The 22,193-nt window shown below is 44.7% G+C and overlaps 1 protein-coding gene across 13 annotated transcripts in view; it reads right to left on the bottom strand.

Annotated features, from left to right (window-relative positions):
- Positions 1 to 22,193, bottom strand: part of WWOX (WW domain containing oxidoreductase) — a 550,729-nt gene that overhangs the window by 246,085 nt on the left and 282,451 nt on the right. For 2 of the 13 annotated variants that reach the window (XM_055554122.1, XM_055554136.1), the window contains exon 9: positions 9,309 to 9,873. The exons of 7 other annotated variants lie outside the window; for them this stretch is intronic. In XM_055554122.1, the coding sequence (XP_055410097.1) occupies positions 9,610 to 9,873 (264 nt within the window). In that variant the 3' untranslated portion in view covers positions 9,309 to 9,609. Of the gene's footprint in view, positions 1 to 9,308; positions 9,874 to 18,571; positions 20,333 to 20,366; positions 21,662 to 22,193 lie in introns of those variants that run through there. 4 more of the 13 variants (XM_055554134.1, XM_055554132.1, XM_055554127.1 and 1 more) reach the window with 4 other exon arrangements.

The raw sequence follows: 22,193 nt of genomic DNA, 5'->3' as shown, positions 1-22,193 counted from the left end.
TAAGTACCACAGGAAGTCCAACACCTCTGGATCCAGCCTTACAACTCTCCCCCGCCAGCTAGTGCCATGGACCGGTAACTCAACAGCCCCCTCGTGGCCCGAAGAATGAAGGCAGCATCCCAGGGTGTGAAGGCCCTTCCTGGGAGGGGAGGGTGTGGGTGTGTAGGGGGGGCAGGTACACAGCCCTGCCAGAGGCGGGGGATGCTGCCCAACCACCGTAACAGTGGTAGACGTGGCCCCCTTTCGTGGACGGCGGGCGATGCAACATGATCAACATCTTTCCTATTTCAGAGTCCCAAAAAGGATCCTGGGTACACCAGGCTGTTCAAACTAACACGTCCTCGTGGAAGAAACGGATCAAATGAGCTCAGTATTTCCATTTAAAAATATCATTTAAGGGAATTTTAAGCTGTCTGAGAAGATGGATACACTGTGTTTGTTTTCTACATTAATGAGCTATAAAAAGAATGGAATAGGCCATAAATACAGTATTTTGTAACAGCCTTTACTAAAAATGCTACTACTTGTGTTTATCATTTATATCCTTGTATACAACCTCAAAATTGATTACATTTTAAACCGTACATAACTTGCTGTGTTTTTCATTTTGTGCTGTACTACGAACATTTTTATAACTCAGTTAATATATTCCATATTTTGTGTTCTTATTGATTATGAATATTTCTTTAGGGGATTTTATTGCTTTTAAAATAACAAATGTTGGGTATTAAAAAATAGAAAAACCTATTGCAGCTTTTATATTTTTCTTTCCCCTGGTAATTCTGATACATACATTTAAGCATGAACATAACCAGAATATCTTTCTCTGTATCTTTTATACTTCCTCACATTAAAATTAAAAACCTACTAATATAGTGCATAGTAAAAGAATCAGAGTTTTCAAAGGAAACCCACCATTTTTAATGTGTTTGACTTGAATTCATAATCCATTCCTTCTACAATTAAAAAATTAAAGTACCAAGAGATTATCCTCACGTAACATGATGGTTTTACATCAAGTATATATTATCTTTCCTAATTGCCATTTCCGTTTATAGGCTACAATATGATTTATATATATGATATGATTTCACTATTAATTATCAAATTGAAAAAAATAAAATCTCACATTATAAATTCTCTCCTGGAAATTAGTTTTATTTTTTCCATAATCCTATCACACAAGCTATAAGTGCATTGCGGCATGAACACTTTAATTTTTCCAGTTAGTTTTAAGCAAGCCCAGAGGTGAGGTTTAATAAGGATCAATGGCACTTTATCTGGGACAGGGCCTCTTCACAGCATGCAAATTACACAGTAACACTTAAAAAAAGAAATAGATTTAATTAAAAAAAAAAGTAGAACCACAGGCTCTGGAAATTCAATTAAAGGATTTATGCAAAGGTTTGCTAGGTTTTTATATGCAGTTACTGCTTACATAATGAGCTTTTCATATTAAAAATCAATAGGTAATCTAGACTAGAAGATCATCCCCTTAAATACATTTTTGAAATCAATTTGAAAAATAGTCCATCAACTGCTGTGACTACTCTTGCTGCTTCGATTACACTAAAAGCAATATTTAGATTGTAAGACGTGCTACGGAATATCTATGCTTGGATATTGCTTTCAAGGGCTCTCATCCTTCTGAGTGCCTGAGATGATCACCTAGTAATTCAAGATTGTGTTAAATGTATAAATAATTTATTTAATTATGAGCAAAAAGCCCACAGGCACAACCCCACTGTATCTGTAAGGGTTAAATGAAAGGAGGAGAAAGACAAAAGGCAGAGCTGAAAGGGGAAGGGAGAAAAGAGAAGGAAGGGAAGGAAGGAGGGAAGGGGGCAAGGGAAAAAGAGAGAAAAGAACAGAACAACCTTTTCTAAATTAGTCTTTGCTATCTCAATTGCCTATTGTGTATTGGCTCCTTAGCACAAGGAGATATGCATTTCACTTTAAAACTCATTTAGAACTTCAAGAAGGAAGCAATTAGCTAGCTCTAACTTAAGCAGACCTTCCATCCTCCATGATAATGGGGGACAGGTCTTGAAATGAAAATGAAAGCCAAAGCTCCAATTCTATCCAATGAGCGCCCAGCCAAAATCTGTCTGGCTTTGGCAATGCCGAACAGGTTTCCATGGACCATTCTTGGCAAACTGGAAAATGATTCTCATGGGGTGTGGAGTGGTGGGAAGGGAGAAAGAAGGAAAGAACCGAGGGAGGTCCAACTCTGAACTCCTCCACTTGTATAATAAGGAACCATTCTTCCTTTTGTTTTAAAAGTTCTTGTTTCTAAAAAGGTATGGTCAGTACTTGGGAGTTCATCAGGATGGAAATCAGGCCTCAGGTTATCTTTGACCGGAGTCAGCCTTGTAAAAGTAAGCCTAAGCATTACAAAGGACTCATTAATAACAAAGCTGCACCTTTCTCTGCTTCTGTTTTAAGGTCAGAGGAACCAGCATTTGCTTTATGGGTACGAGTACGGGTGTGTGTGTGTGTGTGTGTGTGTGTCCCCTAGGACACGGCACTGCCACTCGCCACAGTGACTACAAAGACAAATGCAGGAGAGCCAACCATGCTCAAATGTATGTCTGTACACACAAGTATCCTGTCTTTGAAATCTTTTAAGAAAGACACAATGAGCAGGAGGCTGTACCATGAAACTGTGGCGCTCCTTGAAAGAAGCCAGTCACAGAGGACCACGTGCTGTTGGATCCAGGAGAGCCCAACGGGTGGACACAGAAAGCAGATTCGTGGCTGCCTGAGGCCAGTGCGTGCCCAAGGTTGGGAGGCAGTGGCTGGAAGCGTCTAGGCTTTCTTCTTGGTGTAACAACATGTCCTGAAGTGTATTGTGATCACAGGTGCACAATCCTGTGCATGGGCATCAGGCTGTGTGCTTTACATGAGTGCACTGAAAGGCCTGTGACTTTTCTCTCAATAAAGCTATTATAAAAAAAAAAATGAGGTGTGGCTATGGACTGTAGTCGAAAAAGAAAGCAAGAAAATCTGCAAAGGAAGCAATGAGATTGAAAAAAAAAAGACTTCATTTTCCACCCGCACCAATGGGGCAATTAAAATACTTAAGCTTTCTCCTTCTCCAGAACACACTTTCTGTGACAATGAGTTTACAGACATGCAAACATATCAACTGGCTTCCTACGGAGAGGCATTGAAGTCAAAATAACTAGAACCCTCTGTCACACAGGAGAGCTTCAGCGTGAAGTGTCCCATGTCCCGGGTTAGTATGACCAAAATGTCAAACATGAAGCCATTTTGTAACAAGGTGCGAGGTGGTAATAATGGAAGTTTGAACAATGTTAACACTTAAAATTTCAGCAGAACCATTTCAATCCATAAATGTATAAAAGTCATTTTACAGTGTGCTTAACAGTCAAGACCAAGAGCTGTTATAAAAGAAGACGCCCTCAATGTCACTTCATTTTCTTTTATTCTTATTATCACATTTAAATCTCTCTGTAAAAGTGGTCTTGATAGGTAACTTTATTACACATTTCAAGACTATTCATTCCGAACAGAACTTCCTCCAAGGAATTAACAGATAAAGAGAGACCACTTTCCCCTCATCATCCCTAAATTATACTGTAACTGAGCAGTGGCAGCGTGCGTGTGACAAGGACGTGGCCTACTACGCCCCACGATGGCTCGATAAACCTAGAGGTGACTCTTTTGGTTGGCTGCAAAGGTCCTTAGCTAACACCTTCCTGGTTATTTGCAAGGACCTGGGAATAAAGAGTGGGGTAGACAGGGAAGGTCAGAGTCAGGACTTGGTGAAGAGAAAGAATTCCTAAAAGCAGGTATGGGATCCGTATCGTCATGGAGGCAAGTCTGCTCTTTCCTCATTTCACTGGGAGAAGAGGGGCAACAATCCCACTCCACTGCCTCTGCTCACAGGCAAGGACATCTCCTGAAACAAGATCAACAGGACTTCTCTGCTGGTCCAGTGTCCACCTGCCGATACAGGGGACACAGTTCGGATCCTTGGTCTGGGAAGATCCCACGTGCTGAGAAGCAATTAGGCCCATGTGCCAGAATTACTGAAGCCCACACACTCTAAGACTAGGCTCTGCAACAAGGGAAGCTACTACAATGAAAATCCCTGACTCCACAATTAGAGAATGCCCATGTGTAGCACCAAAGACCCAGCACAGCCATATGTACATAAATTTTTAAAAAGTATTAGCAAACATCTATAAAGGAGCAGTCAGTAAATATTTTCAGCTTCACAAACCACATCTTATCAGTTAAAACTACTCAACTCTGCCATGGTCATGCTATAGCAGCTACAGACAATACACACATGGATGAGAAAACCGGTCTTTTCAATAAAACTTTATTTAATGACAAACACAAATCTCAATATAGTTTTCATGTGTTATGAGACACTTCATTGTTTTTTTTGTTTTTTTTTTTAATCTTTCCAGATATTTAAAAATGTGAAAACAGGATGCACAAAGTTCAGATTCAGCCCAAGGAACACAGTTCTGGTCTCCTGTGGTAAACAAGCCCAGCTGGCAAAGAGGTAGACCAGTAATCCCATCTTGACGGGGGTTCATTTGACAGCTACTTTATCTGGTAACGAAATGGTGTGGTTTGCTTCCAGGAAGCAAAACTTGATGGCATACATTCTAAACTGTGGTGGGCACTTTAGAGAAAAGCAAGAGAACTTAGTTTCTGTGTACTGAAATTTAAACTCTAAACTTTCTGAATTTCCTCCTTAAGAAGTAATTATAAAGGCCTCAATGTTCTCTACTATTTAAAAATGAACAGAGGCTTCCAGAACTAAGAGTTTTGAAATATTCAGCAGTGGAAACATGATGGCCTTGGCTCATGAGAAGTGAGGCTGACCACACTCCCTCTGGTCCTGCTTCGGAACTCCACTGTTAATGGAGCAGGTTATGAACACAGTACGCAGCCCAGTCTTTGCATTTGGGCTTCTACCTGGCTGGGGTTTTAATATGAAATATATACAGAGACTGACATTTACAGTGTTATCTTTCCCTCATTTGACTTTGATTTTTCACCAACTCTTGACCACTGTAAGCATTCTGCATACTGTCACCCCAGTAACTAATTAGAATAATCAAAGGAATGACTTGACTGAATAAAGCAAAACGTATATACACTGTTCTGTTTCTAAGGAATCATATTTGCAGTATTCCAAGAACATGTAGAATCAGAAGCTAGTAACAATCATCTGGGGTAGGTTTGGTGAACAGGGAAAAAAATTGGAAACTGATATATTAAAAACCTTTTAAAATTCATTTAATAAGTCATACACCTACCTCAGGATGATACTGACACTATTCCTTGGCATGAAAAAATCCTTATTACTATTATTATAATTATTTTGTTTAAGAGTGACCGAAACTATAGTCTCAGTTCAGTTCAGTTCAGTTCAGTCGCTCAGTCGTGTCCGACTCTTTGCGGCCCCATGAATCGCAGCACACCAGGCCTCCCTGTCCATCACCAACTCCCGGAGTTCACTCAGACTCACATCTATCGAGTCAGTGATGCCATCCAGCCATCCCATCCTCTGCCGTCCCCTTCTCCTCCTGCCCCCATCCCTCCCAGCATCAGAGTCTTTTCCAATGAGTCAACTCTTCGCATGAGGTGGCCAAAGTACTGGAGTTTCAGCTTTAGCATCATTCCCTCCAAAGAAATCCCAGGGCTGATCTCCTTCAGAATGGACTGGTTGGATCTCCTTGCAGTCCAAGGCACTCTCAAGAGTCTTCTCCAACACCACAGCCTAATTCAGGTCAAATGAGGTACTAATTATTTGTATATATTTATCTTCTAGCCAGTGTGGCCCAAATAAAGATTTTTAAAACCATGAGGCAATGACCATAATGTCTCTCGGTCTGAGGACAAAGTCACAGGGCCAACAGTACAGGAAGAGCTGGACGTTCAGGCACAACGCTGAGTTCTGAGGTCGCCATACCCCACCCACGCCACCGCAACAGAAATGTGCTGGCGAGACATACATGGATGGCGAAGACAGCCTCCCTGTGTTAAAACTGGTTTTCTAAAACACTGCACTGCAGTGGTCCTCATACTAAATAAAACATAATTATCATTTTCAGAGATAAATGGGGTGAAGGATGACCACTGCATTCTTGCCCCAAATGATGATCTTAAAACTCTCTAAAACCTACATATCATATTTGTATCCATATGTTTATTGGTGGCTCATCAATGGGAAAGAAAAGGAAAAGCAGATCTTGGATGAAGACGCTCGCCTGTCAGGCAGCTGCTAACTCTGCTCCCACAGTGAGGGGGCCGTTGTCTCTGCCCTTCTTTTGACTCTTGAGCCTTGTTTGTCACTTCATGATGACAAGAAGGATGCTGGCATCACATCTTCCTTCGGGATCAGCAGGAGGAGCGGGGGAAACACCAGCAACACCTTGCCTTTTCCTCTGAAAGCAAAACATTCCTGGGAAGGCCTGCTGCAGACTTTTGCTTTGACTTTCAGCTGGAACAGTCACGTGGCCATGCTCAGCTGCTAAAGAGGCCGTGGAGGTGAGCGAACCATCACCCTCTCCATCTCCAGAGTAAAGGCAGACACTCGGCACACCAGACGGTAAGAATGGAGTCACGCTTCCCCAAGAGACTGAGACTGTGGGGGGCAGGGAGCACGGCTAATTATCTCCGGCTCTCTCCAGGGTCAGACATGAAGAGCACTGGCACATAAATAGAAACTGAGAATCCAGAGTGGTTTACAGCAGACAACAGGGGCAGAGGCGTGCGGCTGGTCCCCCTCTGCCCCAGCACAGAGTTGGGCTGCGTTTCCTGGACGGTTGCCTTCCACAGATGGGCGCCACTCCCAGGCCACCATGCATGCAGCCCCGTGGTCTTGCCTCTTTCCAGCTCGTTGCAGACAACCAAGGTGGCCTTGGAAGCCAGGTGTGGAAGATGACTGAACCATGGCATGGACAGAGCCTGGGTCCCCGAGAAATCACTTGGAAGAAAGCTGTCTGCGAATCGCAATAGCCACTGTGGACCTTGTATACCCAGGAAATACACTTGACTCTGATGGAATCACTGGACCCACATGGGCTTACGTCTTACAGCAGCTGCTGTTACCTTTACAGTACAACAATCTCAAACAGACGTATGTGCGAGTCTTGGAGAACTTCATCCACCTTTTTTTGGGTCTAGTCCCAGGGTACACACATTGGTTTGTTCTAGAGCATCTCCTGGGGTCGCCCAGCATCACCTCCCCCCTGGCTTCTGGGGCTCACTCCTCCTGGAAGTTGATCTTCTCAGGAAGAGTGTGCCTGACAACACTTCTGCAAGCCAGGGTGGGGAGAAAGCACCAGTCCCGAGGTCCGGCCTGGATGTCACGTGTGAGCTAGATCCGCAAACTCTTCCCCACTGTGTGTGAGGTCTTAGAGCTGTCCTGGCAGTGTGCTATGCGCTTAAGGTTTGGTTTTTCACATCCCTTAACTGGGCCCTCGTTATCAAGAAGGCCTTCTGCACACCCCGTGGTATGCTGCCAGGGACGTCTGGCTTAGTACTGAACGGGTGATTTATAACGCCATCACCATGCGGCATTGTGGAGCCCTGCCATCTCAATTTCAGAATCCGGATCCCTTTTCTGTTTACTCCACGTTTGCCTTCGGCCCTTCTCCAGGTGCTATTGTGAGGAGATGCATTTTGGAGCTTCAGAGTCTGGCATTTTATACGTTACTCTGAGCCCTACTTTCCTTGTTCACCTGCTCCTAGATGGGAAACAAATTGCAGAAGGGAAATAGCTTTATACTATCAGTCCTTAAATATTTTACAGGCAGAGATCTCCGTGGGTGGTTTGGAGGCTCGATTACCCTCCTCAGTAGAGGGTATAAATATCCCTGAGGGTTTACGTAACAAACCCTCAGTGACTCCATGCTACTGAAAACGCTCAGTATTTACATCTGCCTCTGAAGCCGGTGACTCCATGGCATCTGAGTACTTGAAAAAGTGTAAGGCCAGCAGGACTGCCCACGTGCTCAAATACAATCTATCCATGATAAAGAGAGCTCAGTCATTCAGAACTATTAGATGGAAGACATCATGGCATTCGAAGCTGCACCCTGGGACACGCTTTGGTTGGGAAAGAACAGGTGAAAAGGGAAGTCATTTCAAGTGTGAGCTACTTACAAAGACAGAGCCAGAGCACAGCTGCTAACATGCAGCACGGGGTGCCTGTGCAGGCTGAGAAAATAAAACGAGGATTACAGCGGCACGCCGCGCTACCTCAGGCAATCCACCCACAACTCCTGAAGTTAAAAGCTATTGTCCCCATTTTACAGAGAGGAAAACTGAGACTCAGACAGGCTCAGTGACCTACCCTAGGTCAACACGCTGGTGTGCACAGCAGACACAGGGTTTGTACCCAAGCCTGTTTGATCCCAAGCTCTGTGCTTTTCCACGTTGCCATGCTGCACCCTCTAAGCATCAGGTCACAGGCTGATGAGCACGGAGAAGAAAGGGCTCAGCAACCCCCCTGAGAGGAGCCAAGAACCGGCCGTGGGAAGGCTCCTCTAGGAACTGCATCCCATGCAACGTGTGGAAGCAAAACGACGCGTCCAGAAACTCGGTTTGACCTTGGAGGGGTAGTGCTCTGATGTACAGCTCTTTCCTTTGCCATTAATAATATGGAGAAAAGAGGAAGGTAGCTGGTACAATCAGCGAGGCTTTCGGAAAGAGATGAGTTCTGACTTGTGGCTTAGGAAGGAGCGGGAAGAGAACAGACATTTTTAGGGATATAGAAAACCAGGCCAGTAGATCCCCACTCCGCCGCCCTGCCCACCTCAATTTCTAAATCACTGATGGAACAGACAGACAAAAAAGAAAAGAAGCCCAGGCAGAAAGAGCCAGGATGAGCGGCGTCACGCCACTGGGTCTGAAGTGATTTTACACCAGAAAGACAAGGGGCCTAGACTATTCGGAGACTGTTTATAGAGTTCTATGAAGCACATTCTTCTAAATTCAAAGAAAAGGAAGGAACAAGTTTCAGTGCTATGCCTATTTCAAGCTTTTATCAGCACTAATTCCAGCCCCCTTTCCTTATAATTCTGAACAGAGGGGAAACAGACATCAATTAAGCAAAGCTTTATCTCTTTCTACTCTAATGAAAGCCAAGTTACAGTGATATTTTTCCCCAAGATTTTTCTCCACTTAATGAAGACATTATCCCTGAGTTTTCAAAGTCACTTTACAAAAGACCATTCAAAAGACATTAAAGTCAGTTTAAACTAAAAAGTCTTTTTGATGTCAATAAACAATAAAAGAACAATGAAAAGAGAGCCTTTCATGGTGTCTCAGTCTAAAATCTTTAATTTCGGTTTTAAATTACGAGATAACATTCAGTCCTGTATTCAAATAGTCCTCAGCCCTGGAACACAGTAAGCCTGAAACAAATGTTGGCTTTATAATTCTCTTCTTAAAACGTGTGTGTGTGTGAGTGCAAGTATACACGGGTGTATCTATCTGCATATGTATACACGACCACATACATACACACCACATTAACGGAGAGGTCAGCAGGAAGTTGTCCACCAGAAAGAGGAGAGAAAAGTTTTCAAATTACTGCCATTCTCCCTCTGAAAACTAAAAAAAAAAAAAAAAAAAAAAAAAAAAGGGAAAGAAAATGGAATCTTTGGCTTTGAAATTCATGACAAGATCAAAGACGATAATGCACATAGATTTTTCCAGGCATACATTATTAATAACACAGGCAAACATATGACTGATCAATAGCGTGGTCGAGAAGCGATGAGGCAGGCTCCGTGTGTAACATTGCGAGCAGTAGGGTCTGGCGCCCTGGGCTCTGTTCACCTGGGCGTTACACATGGCCCAGTCAGCTCCTCCTTGCTCCAAGGACGGTTCAGCAAAGATGGAAGGAGAAAAAAAAAAAAACAACAGCTTAATCTGTGCCGTGTGTCAAAATCTCTTTCCTCTGTGCCCCCCTCTAGCTCCTCACTCAGAGACTCACATTTCATAAAATCAACCTGTCACAGTGCGCAAGGCAGGGGCAACTGGCACACACACAAAGCTGCCCAGCCGCCGCCTCTGCTCAGAGTCAAAACACCATCACTCAGCAGGAGCCTCACACCCGTGTGCCTGCGCGAAGCCACTCTGCAACCCTATGGACCACAGCCCGCCAGGCTTCTCTGTCCATGGGATTCTCCCAGCGAGAATACTGGAGCGGGTTGCCACTGCCTCCTCCGGGTGATCTTCCCGACCCAGGGATGGAAGCCGTGCATCTTATGTCTCTGCGTCGGCAGTTGGGTTCTTTGCCGCTAGTGCCACCTGGGAAGCCCATCAGCAGACATCGCCCATTCCCTCTCCCTACCAGCCCCTGGCAACCACAAATTTGGCTCTATGGCTCTGCCATTTCTGTATAGTTCACATAAGTGGAATCATGTAATATGTGACCAACCATCTACATCTGACATGTCAGCCTCTTTTACTTCAAAAACAAATTAAGCCCATCTGAATGCAACTCTCATTCTAAACATCAGTTCTTCAAAAAGAAAAAAAAAAATCATGAAATATAAAATAAAAAACAAACTGATGATACCATTGGTGCCTGCTGATTTTTTTCTTTTGAAAGTTGCTCAGTCATGTCTGACTATGTGATCCCATGGACCGTAGTCCATGGAATTCTCCAAGCCAGAATACTGGAGTGGGTAGCCGTTCCTTTTTCCAGAGGATCTTCCCAACCCAGGAATTGAACCCAGGTCTCCCACATTGCGGGCAGATTCTTTACCAGCAGAGCCACAAGGGAAGCCCAAGAATACTGGAGTGGGTAATCAATCCCTTCTTCGGCAGATATTCCTGACCCAGGAATCGAACCGGGATCTCCTGCATTGCAAGCGAATTCTTTACTAACTGAGCTATCAGGGAAGCCCTGCTGACAGTGGGTGTTTTTTAACAAGGAGCTTTTGTGGAGGAGTTTTAGTGAGGAGGGATAAAATAGTTGGGAGTATGGGATTTGCAGATACAAATTACTATACATAAAATAGATAACAAAGATTTACTATATTACACAGAGAACAATATTCAATCCATCTAATCACTTATAATGGAAAATAATTTGAAATATACATTTATGTAAGTGAATCACTTTGTTGTACACTTGAAACTCACACAGTATTGCAAACTAACTTCAATAAATTTTTAAAATAAATATACAGGGAGTTCGCTGCCAATACAGGTTATGTAAGTAGAAAACACACATTCCTGGAAAGCAGGGTAAATTAAGAAACTATGAGTCCCTGTGATTATCGTTGAAAAGGCACATTACCCAGGGATATAGACCCGACCTTTGAGCTTGTGGTCATAAGACAAAACGGACAGTTCTTTGACAAACCTTTCCTCACGGCCACTTAGGGAAACGACATGGTAGCCTGAATGATCTACAGGTCTAAATCAGTATGATTTCCATCCCCGATTATTCAACCACTTAAGAAATGGGCATTTAAAGTTCTATTTCTCCTTTTCCTGATTCTCCTTATTGACTGTCCATATACATGTCTCTAAATCAAAACGAAGAGTGTGCACTGTCCATTTGTACAACAAGGAGACCGAATGGGAGCCTCTACGGAAATGAAAGTGGGGCGGCCAGCAGCTCTCAGACCTTTAGAGAAATGAGGCCACCCCAGGAAGAAGGGGACAGAAGCTTCCTGACACAAGGTGGCACTTCTGTATTCACAAATAGAGGGCAAGTGCACACAGACCAGGGCTCCAGCCCTGCCTCTGCCATGGCATCCAGACTACAAGTGTAGAGAACGGGGGTCGCCATCAAGGTTAAATGAGACGTGAGCGCGCAACAGACTCCGGCAGGCCGCTGGCGACGTCCGCAGTGAGCCCCCCCTGCTTTTCCAGCTCACCCCCGTGCTCCCGCCTCCCTCCCCACTGTCCTCTGCTCTCCTGCCCCTTGCTCTTCCTCTCCCTCTTTCTTTCCTCCCCCTCGATTCCGTGTCCCGCAGCCACAGCGCTCAGCAACGAGCCTTAGCCTGAGCCTTCTTTATGACATGTCTCCACAATTTGGCAGCCAAAGCCCTGGCAGAGCTTGCACTGGTGTGGCTGTGCTGTGATCCGCCTCGTGGACCCTGCAGGCCACTGCCTGTGTGACCTAGGCTGTGACCTCCAGACTGAAGACCTGAGGCAACCTGAACACAACTGTCCTGAGCCCCAAAGGTCCACACTGAGAAACTGGGCAGTTTGGCTCTTTCTAATCAACCAGACGATCCTTTGCAATCGGAGCCCCATTATTGTAAAACACTCCTTTAAGTTCTTCACTTAACCAAAAATAACTAACCTAATACACTTACTCCTTGGAAGGAAAGTTATGACCAACCTAGATAGCATATTCAAAAGCAGAGACATTACTTTGCCAACAAAGGTCCGTCTAGTCAAGGCTATGGTTTTTCCTGTGGTCATGTATGGATGTGAGAGTTGGACTGTGAAGAAGGCTGAGTGCCGAAGAATTGATGCTTTTGAACTGTGGTGCTAGAGAAGACTCCTGAGAGTCCCTTGGACTGCAAGGAGATCCAACCAGTCCATTCTGAAGGAGATCAGCCCTGGGATTTCTTTGGAAGGAATGATGCTAAAGCTGAAACTCCAGTACTTTGGCCACCTCATGCGAAGAGTTGACTCACTGGAAAAGACTCTGATGCTGGGAGGGATTGGGGGCAGGAGGAGAAGGGGACGAAAGAGGATGAGATGGCTGGATGGCATCACTGACTCGATGGACGTGTGTCTGAGTGAACTCCGGGAGTTGGTGATGGACAGGGAGGCCTGGTGTGCTGCAATTCATGGGGTCGCAAAGAGTCAGACATGACTGAGCAACCAAACTGAACTGAATACAAAACAGCGTGGGAGCGAATTAAGCATTAGAATCGTTAAGGTTTAGGGGTCAGGGTGAGAACCTACTAAGACTTCACCCATCAGATTCTACAATCACAGACTCAAAAAAGAGTTGAAGGCCTATTACGGGCCAGATGTGAACTTGGTCTGCATACACTGTCTCATTATCGCCTCTCAATGGCATCTTCGCTCCTAGGCATCCTGCCCTGTCTAATACCATGTGACACCAAACAGATGACCAGTCACCTAATACTTATCAATAATGACATCTACTCAGCATGTCTGGACAATGCTGGATGGCTTCCATTTTTTATGAATTTAAAGAATAATTATGCTGGAAAGCATAGAAAAGTCTCCAACCAGGTATAAAATCACAATTAGACACCTTGTTTTTAAAGGGGTGTCCTTTCAGTCAGCCTGGCATTTTATGAAGCACTGTAAAGGAATGTCCTCATGAGCCTTTTCCCATGGATGGACACCACCTACCCACACCTGCAAGGGCACCTCAAGAGGCAGACTGCACCTGAAATTGCCCCATGAGTCTCAGAAAACATCCATCTCAAGTGCAAAATGCCTTAGTGCTGAGCATTCCTTTTCTTTCCTCTTTACCTCCTGGCACGGCAAGACCAAATCTGTTCCTATGAATTCAAGATTGCAGTGGGGTATGGATTTGACACGAGGCAAATACCTCCCCTTATCAAATGCTCAGTGAGTCTCCACGCCAGTGTGTATAAACATCACTGTGCCTGGGAAGAGAGAATACCAGAGGTCACTTAGGAAACCCCACTTCTCCCAGGATGGTTGGGCAAAGGCTACCGTGCTGCCTTCCGAGGGGGGCAAGGGCCAGTGCCCAAGAGAAACAGCCGGGATGGGGCGAGACCCAGGGCCGCAGCCACCGTCTGGAGGCCCTCAGTGTGGCTGCTGCCGGGATGCTCAGAGCTAATCAAGGGGAAACGGATCTGGTCCAGGCAGCAGGACACGTTTACAACAACTGACAGTAACGGTAACGTCCGCCAGTTTGTATTAAGATGTTATTGCACCTTTCCAGTTCTAATCACCAATTATGACTCTATTACCCCTGCCTGGCAGTTCATCTGCTCCTGCCTCTGCTCAGGGCAACTTGGAGTCGGACCTCTGATCTCCCGGTTCCACTCCAGTGAGCGCTCAGCACGGAGGCTGTCATCTGCAGGCGCGGAAGACGGGAGGCATCGCTGGGGCTCGGATAACTGTACCTGACCTTACAACAATTTACTAAGGAAATACCTGCTTAATAGCGGTGCGAGAGCGGCTTCCTTGATGCTTACCGCGGCCCTGCAAATTAGCGACAATGGGATAAATCTATGGCGGGCTCGCCAGACACTTCATTAAATCACCGCTCTCTTGCCTTGTAGCACGCTAATAGAATCACAGCCCTCGTTAGCTACTGAATAAAAGATCAATCACAGACTTTGAAAGCTCTTGCTACCAGCTTCCAGAGGAAACAAGCAGGAGGGGAAAAAAAAAAAAGAAGAGCGAGCAAGAAAGAGCGAGAGAGATATTTAGGATCATCGCTGAGATTCTGAATGGCCTCGCTGCAAGTTGCTTCAATTACCTTTTCCACAACTGGCTCCGAGTGCAATACTCAGAGGAACTTGTTAAGCCCGCTTTCAAGAACGGCACTCTAATATATGACTGTTAGACCCTGGTCAAAAGTTCATAATGTGCATATGTAAAAAGGTACTAAATTGCCTGAGGGCTAAAACCAGAGGAGTTTAATTGTAGCAAAATGCTAAAAATGGTCTGTTGAGGGTCCTTCTAGGGGGATACTGCTGGCTCTGGCTGATTGAAATACAGAACATAAAAGCCTTACAACAATATTTCCTTAAATGCTGGGGCAACTGCCAGCAGTTGCTATTGCATGAATGTTGTGGTTAAAGGAAAACATTTTCCTCCCCTAAAATAAATAGTCTTGAGAACTGCTCCAGCCCATAATTTTAAGGCAGGATGGAAAAAAAAAAGGGAGGGCTCGATGATAATAAATAAGGGATCATTCACAGGGCATGTCCAATCTCCTCGCGGTGTGTTTTCACACAGGGCACCTGGAAGGGATTCAGGCAGAACCTGGAAGGGCTCAGAGCCCATAACTGGCTCTGATTTTGCAAAGAGCGTTGTGCTGAAATGACAGCTGTTCCTGGACCTTGCCCGTCACTAGGTGAGACGAACTCCTATGGGGATCCTCGCAAAAAAGCTCTGTGTAGCTTGTCTTTATTTCGCCTTTCATAAAACGAAATTGAGTCCCAAGGACACATGCAGTTGGCTTGCTCGCATGGGTTTCTCCTGCCCAGAACTCTCTACCTTCTCAAAACATACCAATTAGCACCTCATTTAGATAAATGAGAATACAGCAGCAGGGCACGGAGAATGTTAGGAGGGCCTGGCTTAAACAGAGGCCAGCCAGGGGAAAGTAGGATCTGGCAGATGGGCTTTTGGATTTATAAGAATTACTTGTGAAGGCTGAGATCAGTTTCTGTGGATAGTGACGTCAGACGCAAAATTCTACACCTTTCTAGCATTTCTTGCAGCACCGCACTCACACAGAGGACAACACAGCAATACCCAGACAGTCTGCGAACCTCCACGGCTGGGCCGGACGCCTGTGAGGGAAGGATGAGAACTCCAGCCGTGGTGCTGGTGGCGCCTGGGGCCAGAATTTGGAAAATGGGATGAGCAACGTGCATATTCCCATAGCGATCTGGGGGCCCGATTTCCTCAACATTGTTCTCCAAGGAAAACACTGCCGGCTTGGAGTAAGGTACAAGTGATGCTTCTAATATAATAGAGCAAGTTCATAATTCCACTCAAATGAAGCATCCATTTAGCATCGACCATCACCAGAATGGCTCAGGGACCCCTCCACCTTGTAAGTCCAAGCCTTGCTGCATCATCTGGTTCCGAACACACTGCATGTCATATTTTAAGAGGGGTCAAGTGTGCTCTTTAGTTCTTGAAAAGCAAAGTTGTAGCAGGTCATTAGACAAGACTCCCCTTTGCCATGTCCGGTTTCTCTCTGACAAACTGCAAATCTTATCCAGGCCAATGTTCTACAAAAGGAACTGGTGACTGCAGAATGTCTAGTTCAGTTTGATCTCTGTTCTAGTCTCAGGTAGGTTTAGGGACATCTGGGCACCTGAAGCACCGGCATTCCAAGAGGAAAGGATAGAAAAGGGCTAGAAAGACTACGTGAAAGACGGCTTGTAAAATTGACAGCAATGAAGGAAAATACAAAGCACGAATTGCCCCCACTGTGACCAGAGAAGGCAGCCCACGAACCCTGTCTCCATTCCTTGACTCCTCCCAGGCCTCAGGTCCCAAGCATCAAAGGACAGACTGAACTCCTTACAACGCGCCCTTGTCCTACTCCTCACCACACACGTTCCCAAGTGGCAGAGCAGCTGCCCAGCTCCTTGGCGATAGTGCCAGGCTTGACTGTAGGACAAACCATAAAACCAAGCTCAGTCCTGGGGCTGAGCGGGAACGCAGAAGCTGTGCCATGCAGGGGAGTTCATGCTTCCAGAAGCAGAAAGATGCAACGGGCAGGGCATGTGTGTTTGGGTCAGATATTCAGTTCTGCCGCTTACCGACGGTAGGACTGAGGCCAGTCACTCAAGGCTTCTGTCTTCTCATCTGTAAAATGGGCATAATAATTCACAGCCCAAAAGATTACTAGGGAAGTGAAGTCAGCGCAAGGACATGTAAGAAATGCCTGGCCCATTGCCTGACACTCAGCAAATGCTTCTTCTCTGCTCTCTGCACCACCATGTAACTCTGAAAACACCCCAAGGATACCCAGTAAGAATGCTCTAGACAGGACCATTCTAATATTGGGTAGCCATTTTCAACACAATTTCAATGCAAAGCCATGTGGACACTCTGGGCATCAGAGTATTCCAAGACTTCGTCTATTTGATGGTGTCATCCGCAATTAACTGTCAGTTTAAACACAGAGAGAAGGAGACTTGATACAACCTAACAGTGTGCGTTTATACCGGTGCTTCCTCAGAACCTAGAAAGCACCACAGTGAGACTGGGACTCGCTGCTCCCATCCTCGGTCGGCATCCTAAAGACAGACTGAAGGCTCCGAGGCTGCCTCGAGAGCTCACGGGTGGCCTCTGCCGTCCCAGGTGACTGGCCGGCGCCTCGCCTGTGCTGTGAGCATCTCCATGCCCGCTCGGTGACAAGTACATCCCGCCCCGACCCCAGCTCCCCATGTGAGACCTAAGAATGAACTTACATGAAAAGTCAAACAACCGTGCTAAGTGACAGAAGAAAGGTCCAAGAGGGCAAAGTGACCTTCAGAGAAACAGGGCGCTTGGTTTAGTTCCTGCTGCAAACACGACAGTCTAACACCATGTGTAAAAGTGTATCCTAAAATATCCTAAAAACAACAACATGATAAACTGACTCTGATTTTTTTAAACCAACAGCAAAATCCCCGTTACCCACGGACCAGGCTGCTGTGTGCATCTGGGTTTATGGGCACTGGAGAAACCCACCTGCCGCGGGGCTACCTTCCAGGGGAGCACGTAGCCTGACGTTATGAGAATTCTGGGTCACCTCCCTACTTGGGGGTCCCTGTGTTTAACTCTCCACACATCGCGGGAGCCTGGAGTCCTGCGAGCTGCTGGAGTTCAGTGGAGCAAATTCAGGCAGCAATAACACTCGATTAATTCAGAGAGAGGAGGGAGCGAGCATGGATATTTAGTCCCTCACTGTAAGAAAAGTACTTTGGATTTACATAAAGAGAAACAATTAGGTATTTCTCTATGCCTTAAAAGTACTTTTAAAAATACTGCTTTCTTGAATTTTCCCAACTGTGTTTGTCAATAAAAACATGTGTACAGGACAGGCAGATGTCTGGAGTGATGGAAACCCTGCCTAAACCAGCCTACCTCCAACACATACCCACACAGAGCTTCGGTGGCCTCCGAGGAGAGCTCCAGGAGTTGTGTGTTTTTGTCCTAGAGGGACAGAAATTGATGAAACTGTCAGGTAAAGACTTTCAGAAATAAAGTGGCTTCTAGAACTGGACAATGAAGATCTCTGTAGGCATCGAAGCAACACCCAAGGTCCTATGAGGATAAAATTTGGGGTAATTAATTAACCAAAAAAAGGGCAAAATAAGAGCACACTAATCTAAGGTGGGTCTGCTATGGTTCAAACTCGGTTTAGTGAAGCTCTGTCCTAGACCAATGGGTTTGGGAGAGAATCATTCATTATTCTATTATATACAACTTCTTGGGTTTTTTAAATTGAGTCTGGCAATGTTTCATTCGTAACATCAAGCAGGCCTTCAGGCTGAGTGAGAATGTAAACAAGCCCCTGATATCACTATAAAATACTGAACTATATTTAAACTAGAAGAATAGGCAAACATCAGCAGCCTTTAATAATGGGACATGCAAACACAGAGAGCAAATTTCACCCGATATAAAACTACTGATGTCTTGAGAGCTCACAACTAATGCGCCACAAATACGCACGTGTACAGATTTCAAAGACATACGAAGGAAAGCCAAGCAAAGCAAAATAGAGGATACCAGATATGACCTCCATGGTGGGAGAGAAGGAGGGTGAAGAGGAGGAGGTGATCCTTACCAGATATGACCCCAATGGTGGGAGAGAAGGAAAAAGGTGAAGAGGAGGAGGTGATCCTTGGGATGAAAGCTAAAATCCTGGACCACCACAGTGCACTTCACTCAGTAGACACAGATAACCCACTAAAGGAACCCGTAGCACAGCGCTGCTCCAAGGCCACTGAAATATCCAATTATGCCAGAAATACGCATTCACTCAAAATACCAGAGAGGCCACGCCAGTGACACCACTTCAAAGCCCAGTGAAAACACTTTCTTTTGGTGAGAACTTGAAACATTTCAGGGTTCAGTTTCTCACTCTAAACGAATGGGCTCGGCCTGGGTAACCTCTAAGGTTACAACAGGGTGGCCGCTAGAGATGGCTCAGGATGCCTCAGTTCGTTCTACCACATAAGCTGCTGGAGGATCAGTTCCTCCAAAGACATCTGCTGGCCTCCACTTAGATAATATAATCTATTTAGTGTACTAATACTATCCCTCTAGGTTATAATTAATAGGAGCAACTAACCTAGGAAAACTTCAGGTAGTCATGTAAGTGAAGTAAATTAAATACCGAGGTGACATGGGGAATGGAAATTGTTGGAAATGAAGGTTTTTTAATCCACTCAAGGCCGAGTAAGGATGTACTATAATTACTCCATTGCTCTTTCCCTCCACATTCGATAAGCCGATTCCAACTCAAACCACACACGGGTGAGGCAGAGGGCCACCTATTGGTATGCACCGGTACTCACATGAGTGTATATATTATTTTTGTGTGTATATTCATATATAAAGGACTTCCCAGGAGGCTCAGTGGTAAAGAATCCACCTGCAATGCAGAAGACACAGGTTCAATCTCTGGGTTGGGAAGGTCCCACGGAGAAGGAAATGGCAACCCACTCCAGTATTCTTCCCTGGAAAACCCCATGGACAGAGGAGCCTGGTGAATTTTGGTCCATGGGTTTTGCAATGACCGAGTGACTAAACAGCAACGACAAAAAATACATATTCAAATAAAAAGTGTATGTTTTTAATATCAGACCGTCTTTCTTACTACTAATGCTAAAAGTCAGGTGACTTATATTCTATTTATTTTTTCTAATGCTGTGCAATAATACAATTAAAAATGACCACATATGCTCTAGATGTGAGATAAGAAAATAAGTAAATGTTTAAGTCAAATCATGCCATGTCAATGAAGCAAAACAACTGACTGGCCAGGAATGGGGGAGAAGGAAATAAAAGCTAAAAAGGAGTCTGCAGAACAAGATGGACCAGATCATGTCTGCTGTAGACCCGATCACCCGGCACCCTTCATCTCTGGGGGATGCCTCGGTTCCCTCATCTAGAAACGTGAATCAGGGACGTTCCAGAGTCCAGCGAAGGCTGCTAAACTCACGCTGTGCTTATACATCCCCCTCTGTGCTTCCCACGAATATCGTCAAAGCAGAGAGTCTTGTAAGAAAGGGCATTAAAATTTCCCAAAGGAAAGCTTAGCATTTGGAAAATAAAATTCAAGAATTCTTTAAAAAGTCAAGAAAAGGAGCTTCTGTATTTCCTTCCACTTTGGTGGAATTCGCCTTCACTCACTCAGGACGAATGTGTTAGTCATAAAGCGACCCTTGCGTGGTAAACCTCTGTTCTCTAATCGGTCTTTACTTTGAAAGGACCAAGAGAACAAGCAGCAAACCCGGACCAAATGAAAAAGCTTTTCATCATTTTACTCTAAGTGGGGGAGATGGCCTGTTTTCAGGAGAGCTTTCGCTGCCCCGGGATAATCCTGCTTCGGAAGAGCCATCATCTGAGATCTGAGGAAAGCCCTGGAAAGGCCTCTAATGAGGACCTCGGTAAGAAAACAAACAGAACACACAGTCAGAACATTACCGTTCGGTCTGAACATATGCCAACTCTGAAAAGTGCACAGCAAATTAAAATCACAGGGTGGGCACACATCATACGGCAATTCAACATCAGAGAGACCGTCCTTCCAGGGGCTATCGTTCCAGACAGTCCTTGCAGAAATGCTTCCAGCCCACAAGTGGACGAGCCTTTTCCCCATTCACGACGCAAACAGCTCTTTGCCAGGATGATCAGTCAACACAGTGGGTGCTAATATGATAGTTCCATCATCAGATGGCATTGCAAATGTCATTACACATTTTAAACCATGTTAACATGGTTTGTTAATGTTGGTACTCACTAAAAGACCACAGCTATTTAAATAATGACTGGGCATGCTAATTTTTATACATATTATGGGGAAGTGACACTCTGGATATTCTAAATATTCTCTTCCTAAAATCTGTCTTGCATCGTTCATTAAGGGTCATTACCAAAAAGATTTAAGCTAGATGTTTCAGAGGACTGCAGGTTTACAATTCTAGTGATTATTTTTGTAAAAATTATTCAAATTATGTTTAATAAATGTGAAAAAATATTGAACACCAGCAGAAAATTACTGCATTGATTGAAATAAAAAATACCGGATATTACAATATACTCCCATCTTAACTAACTCCCATATTAGATATCCTCAAGCAAGAATGTAATACAACTACCTTAAAAGCAGACTAGACAGGGTAATATTTTGTCTGCCCTAAATAACACTTAATGATCAGATAGTTTTTGCTCACACATGCACACATATACAAGCACTTCAACAAAACGCCATCCACAGATGTATATGTCCCATACGGAGTCTTGCCCATTTACCTCCCACGTTCAGTGACCAAACCAGAAGCTGTATAGCGTCATCAGCATCATCTAGCCGCCATCATCATTTCAGCTTTAATGTGAGATCATGAGATCCCACATCTGTAGCCCGCAGTGGACTTTTTTTTTTGCCTTCACCTCCTGCGTGGCTCACCACAAATCCAGGTTTGTTACTCGAGCCTTTGCTATAACATTGATCCTATCCTGATTTAAAATGTGGAACTTTGTGCAAGATGATTTTTCTTCGCATCAATTTTTATTTTTTGGAAACATCGCACTGAAATCTTCTTTTGATTTTGCTGAGTTTTAATTTTGTCCCTAACCCTAGTCTTGGCCATACCATGGCTTCAGTCTTCTCTCCTTTTTGTGTTGACATGCTCACCTCCTCCGACACGACCTTCAAGGCTTAGTAAATGTCAGCTTCCTTCTAGAATTTCACCTGACGATTCTCGTATGTACCCTGCAAGGCAGAAAAGCGCTGTGTCCAGCGGCACTCGTCTCTCTTCACCCTCACCTGCTTTAAATCCCCAGCCCTTTTAAGGTAAGCACCCAGAGGCCAAGGAAAATGACGTGCTCACTTTCAAATTTTCCACCCCATAAGTTAGCACACACAGCTCCCCATGAGCATTTCATCAGACGGGTCGCAATTAAACGGTTTTAGAGCAGTAGTTTTCACAGGGTGCATTTTGATAAGAGAGAGAGGTAAAATCAATAGTGGCTGGTAAAAATGGGTCACAATGAACATTTAAAAAAAATGAAATGCAACCAAGAAAAGAGGACACTGCCCACCACTGGAGACTGTTTGGTGAAACTTCTGACTCAGCCACGTGCGTATTATACACACAGACACACATACATGGATACGCCTAAGTACCCATGCATCCGTTTATGTATTGCATAAAAAAATTTAATTTTAAAAAATTTTCTGTAAGACACTGATCTGGAACAACAGGACGCTATGATCTGTCACTGACTACACGCCCCACCACGGT

The sequence above is a fragment of the Bubalus kerabau genome, chromosome 17, assembly GCF_029407905.1.
Source record: "Bubalus kerabau isolate K-KA32 ecotype Philippines breed swamp buffalo chromosome 17, PCC_UOA_SB_1v2, whole genome shotgun sequence".
Lineage (NCBI taxonomy): Eukaryota > Metazoa > Chordata > Mammalia > Artiodactyla > Bovidae > Bubalus > Bubalus kerabau.
Note: the sequence above shows the minus strand (reverse complement) of the source record. Positions and strands in the feature narration are given on the sequence as shown.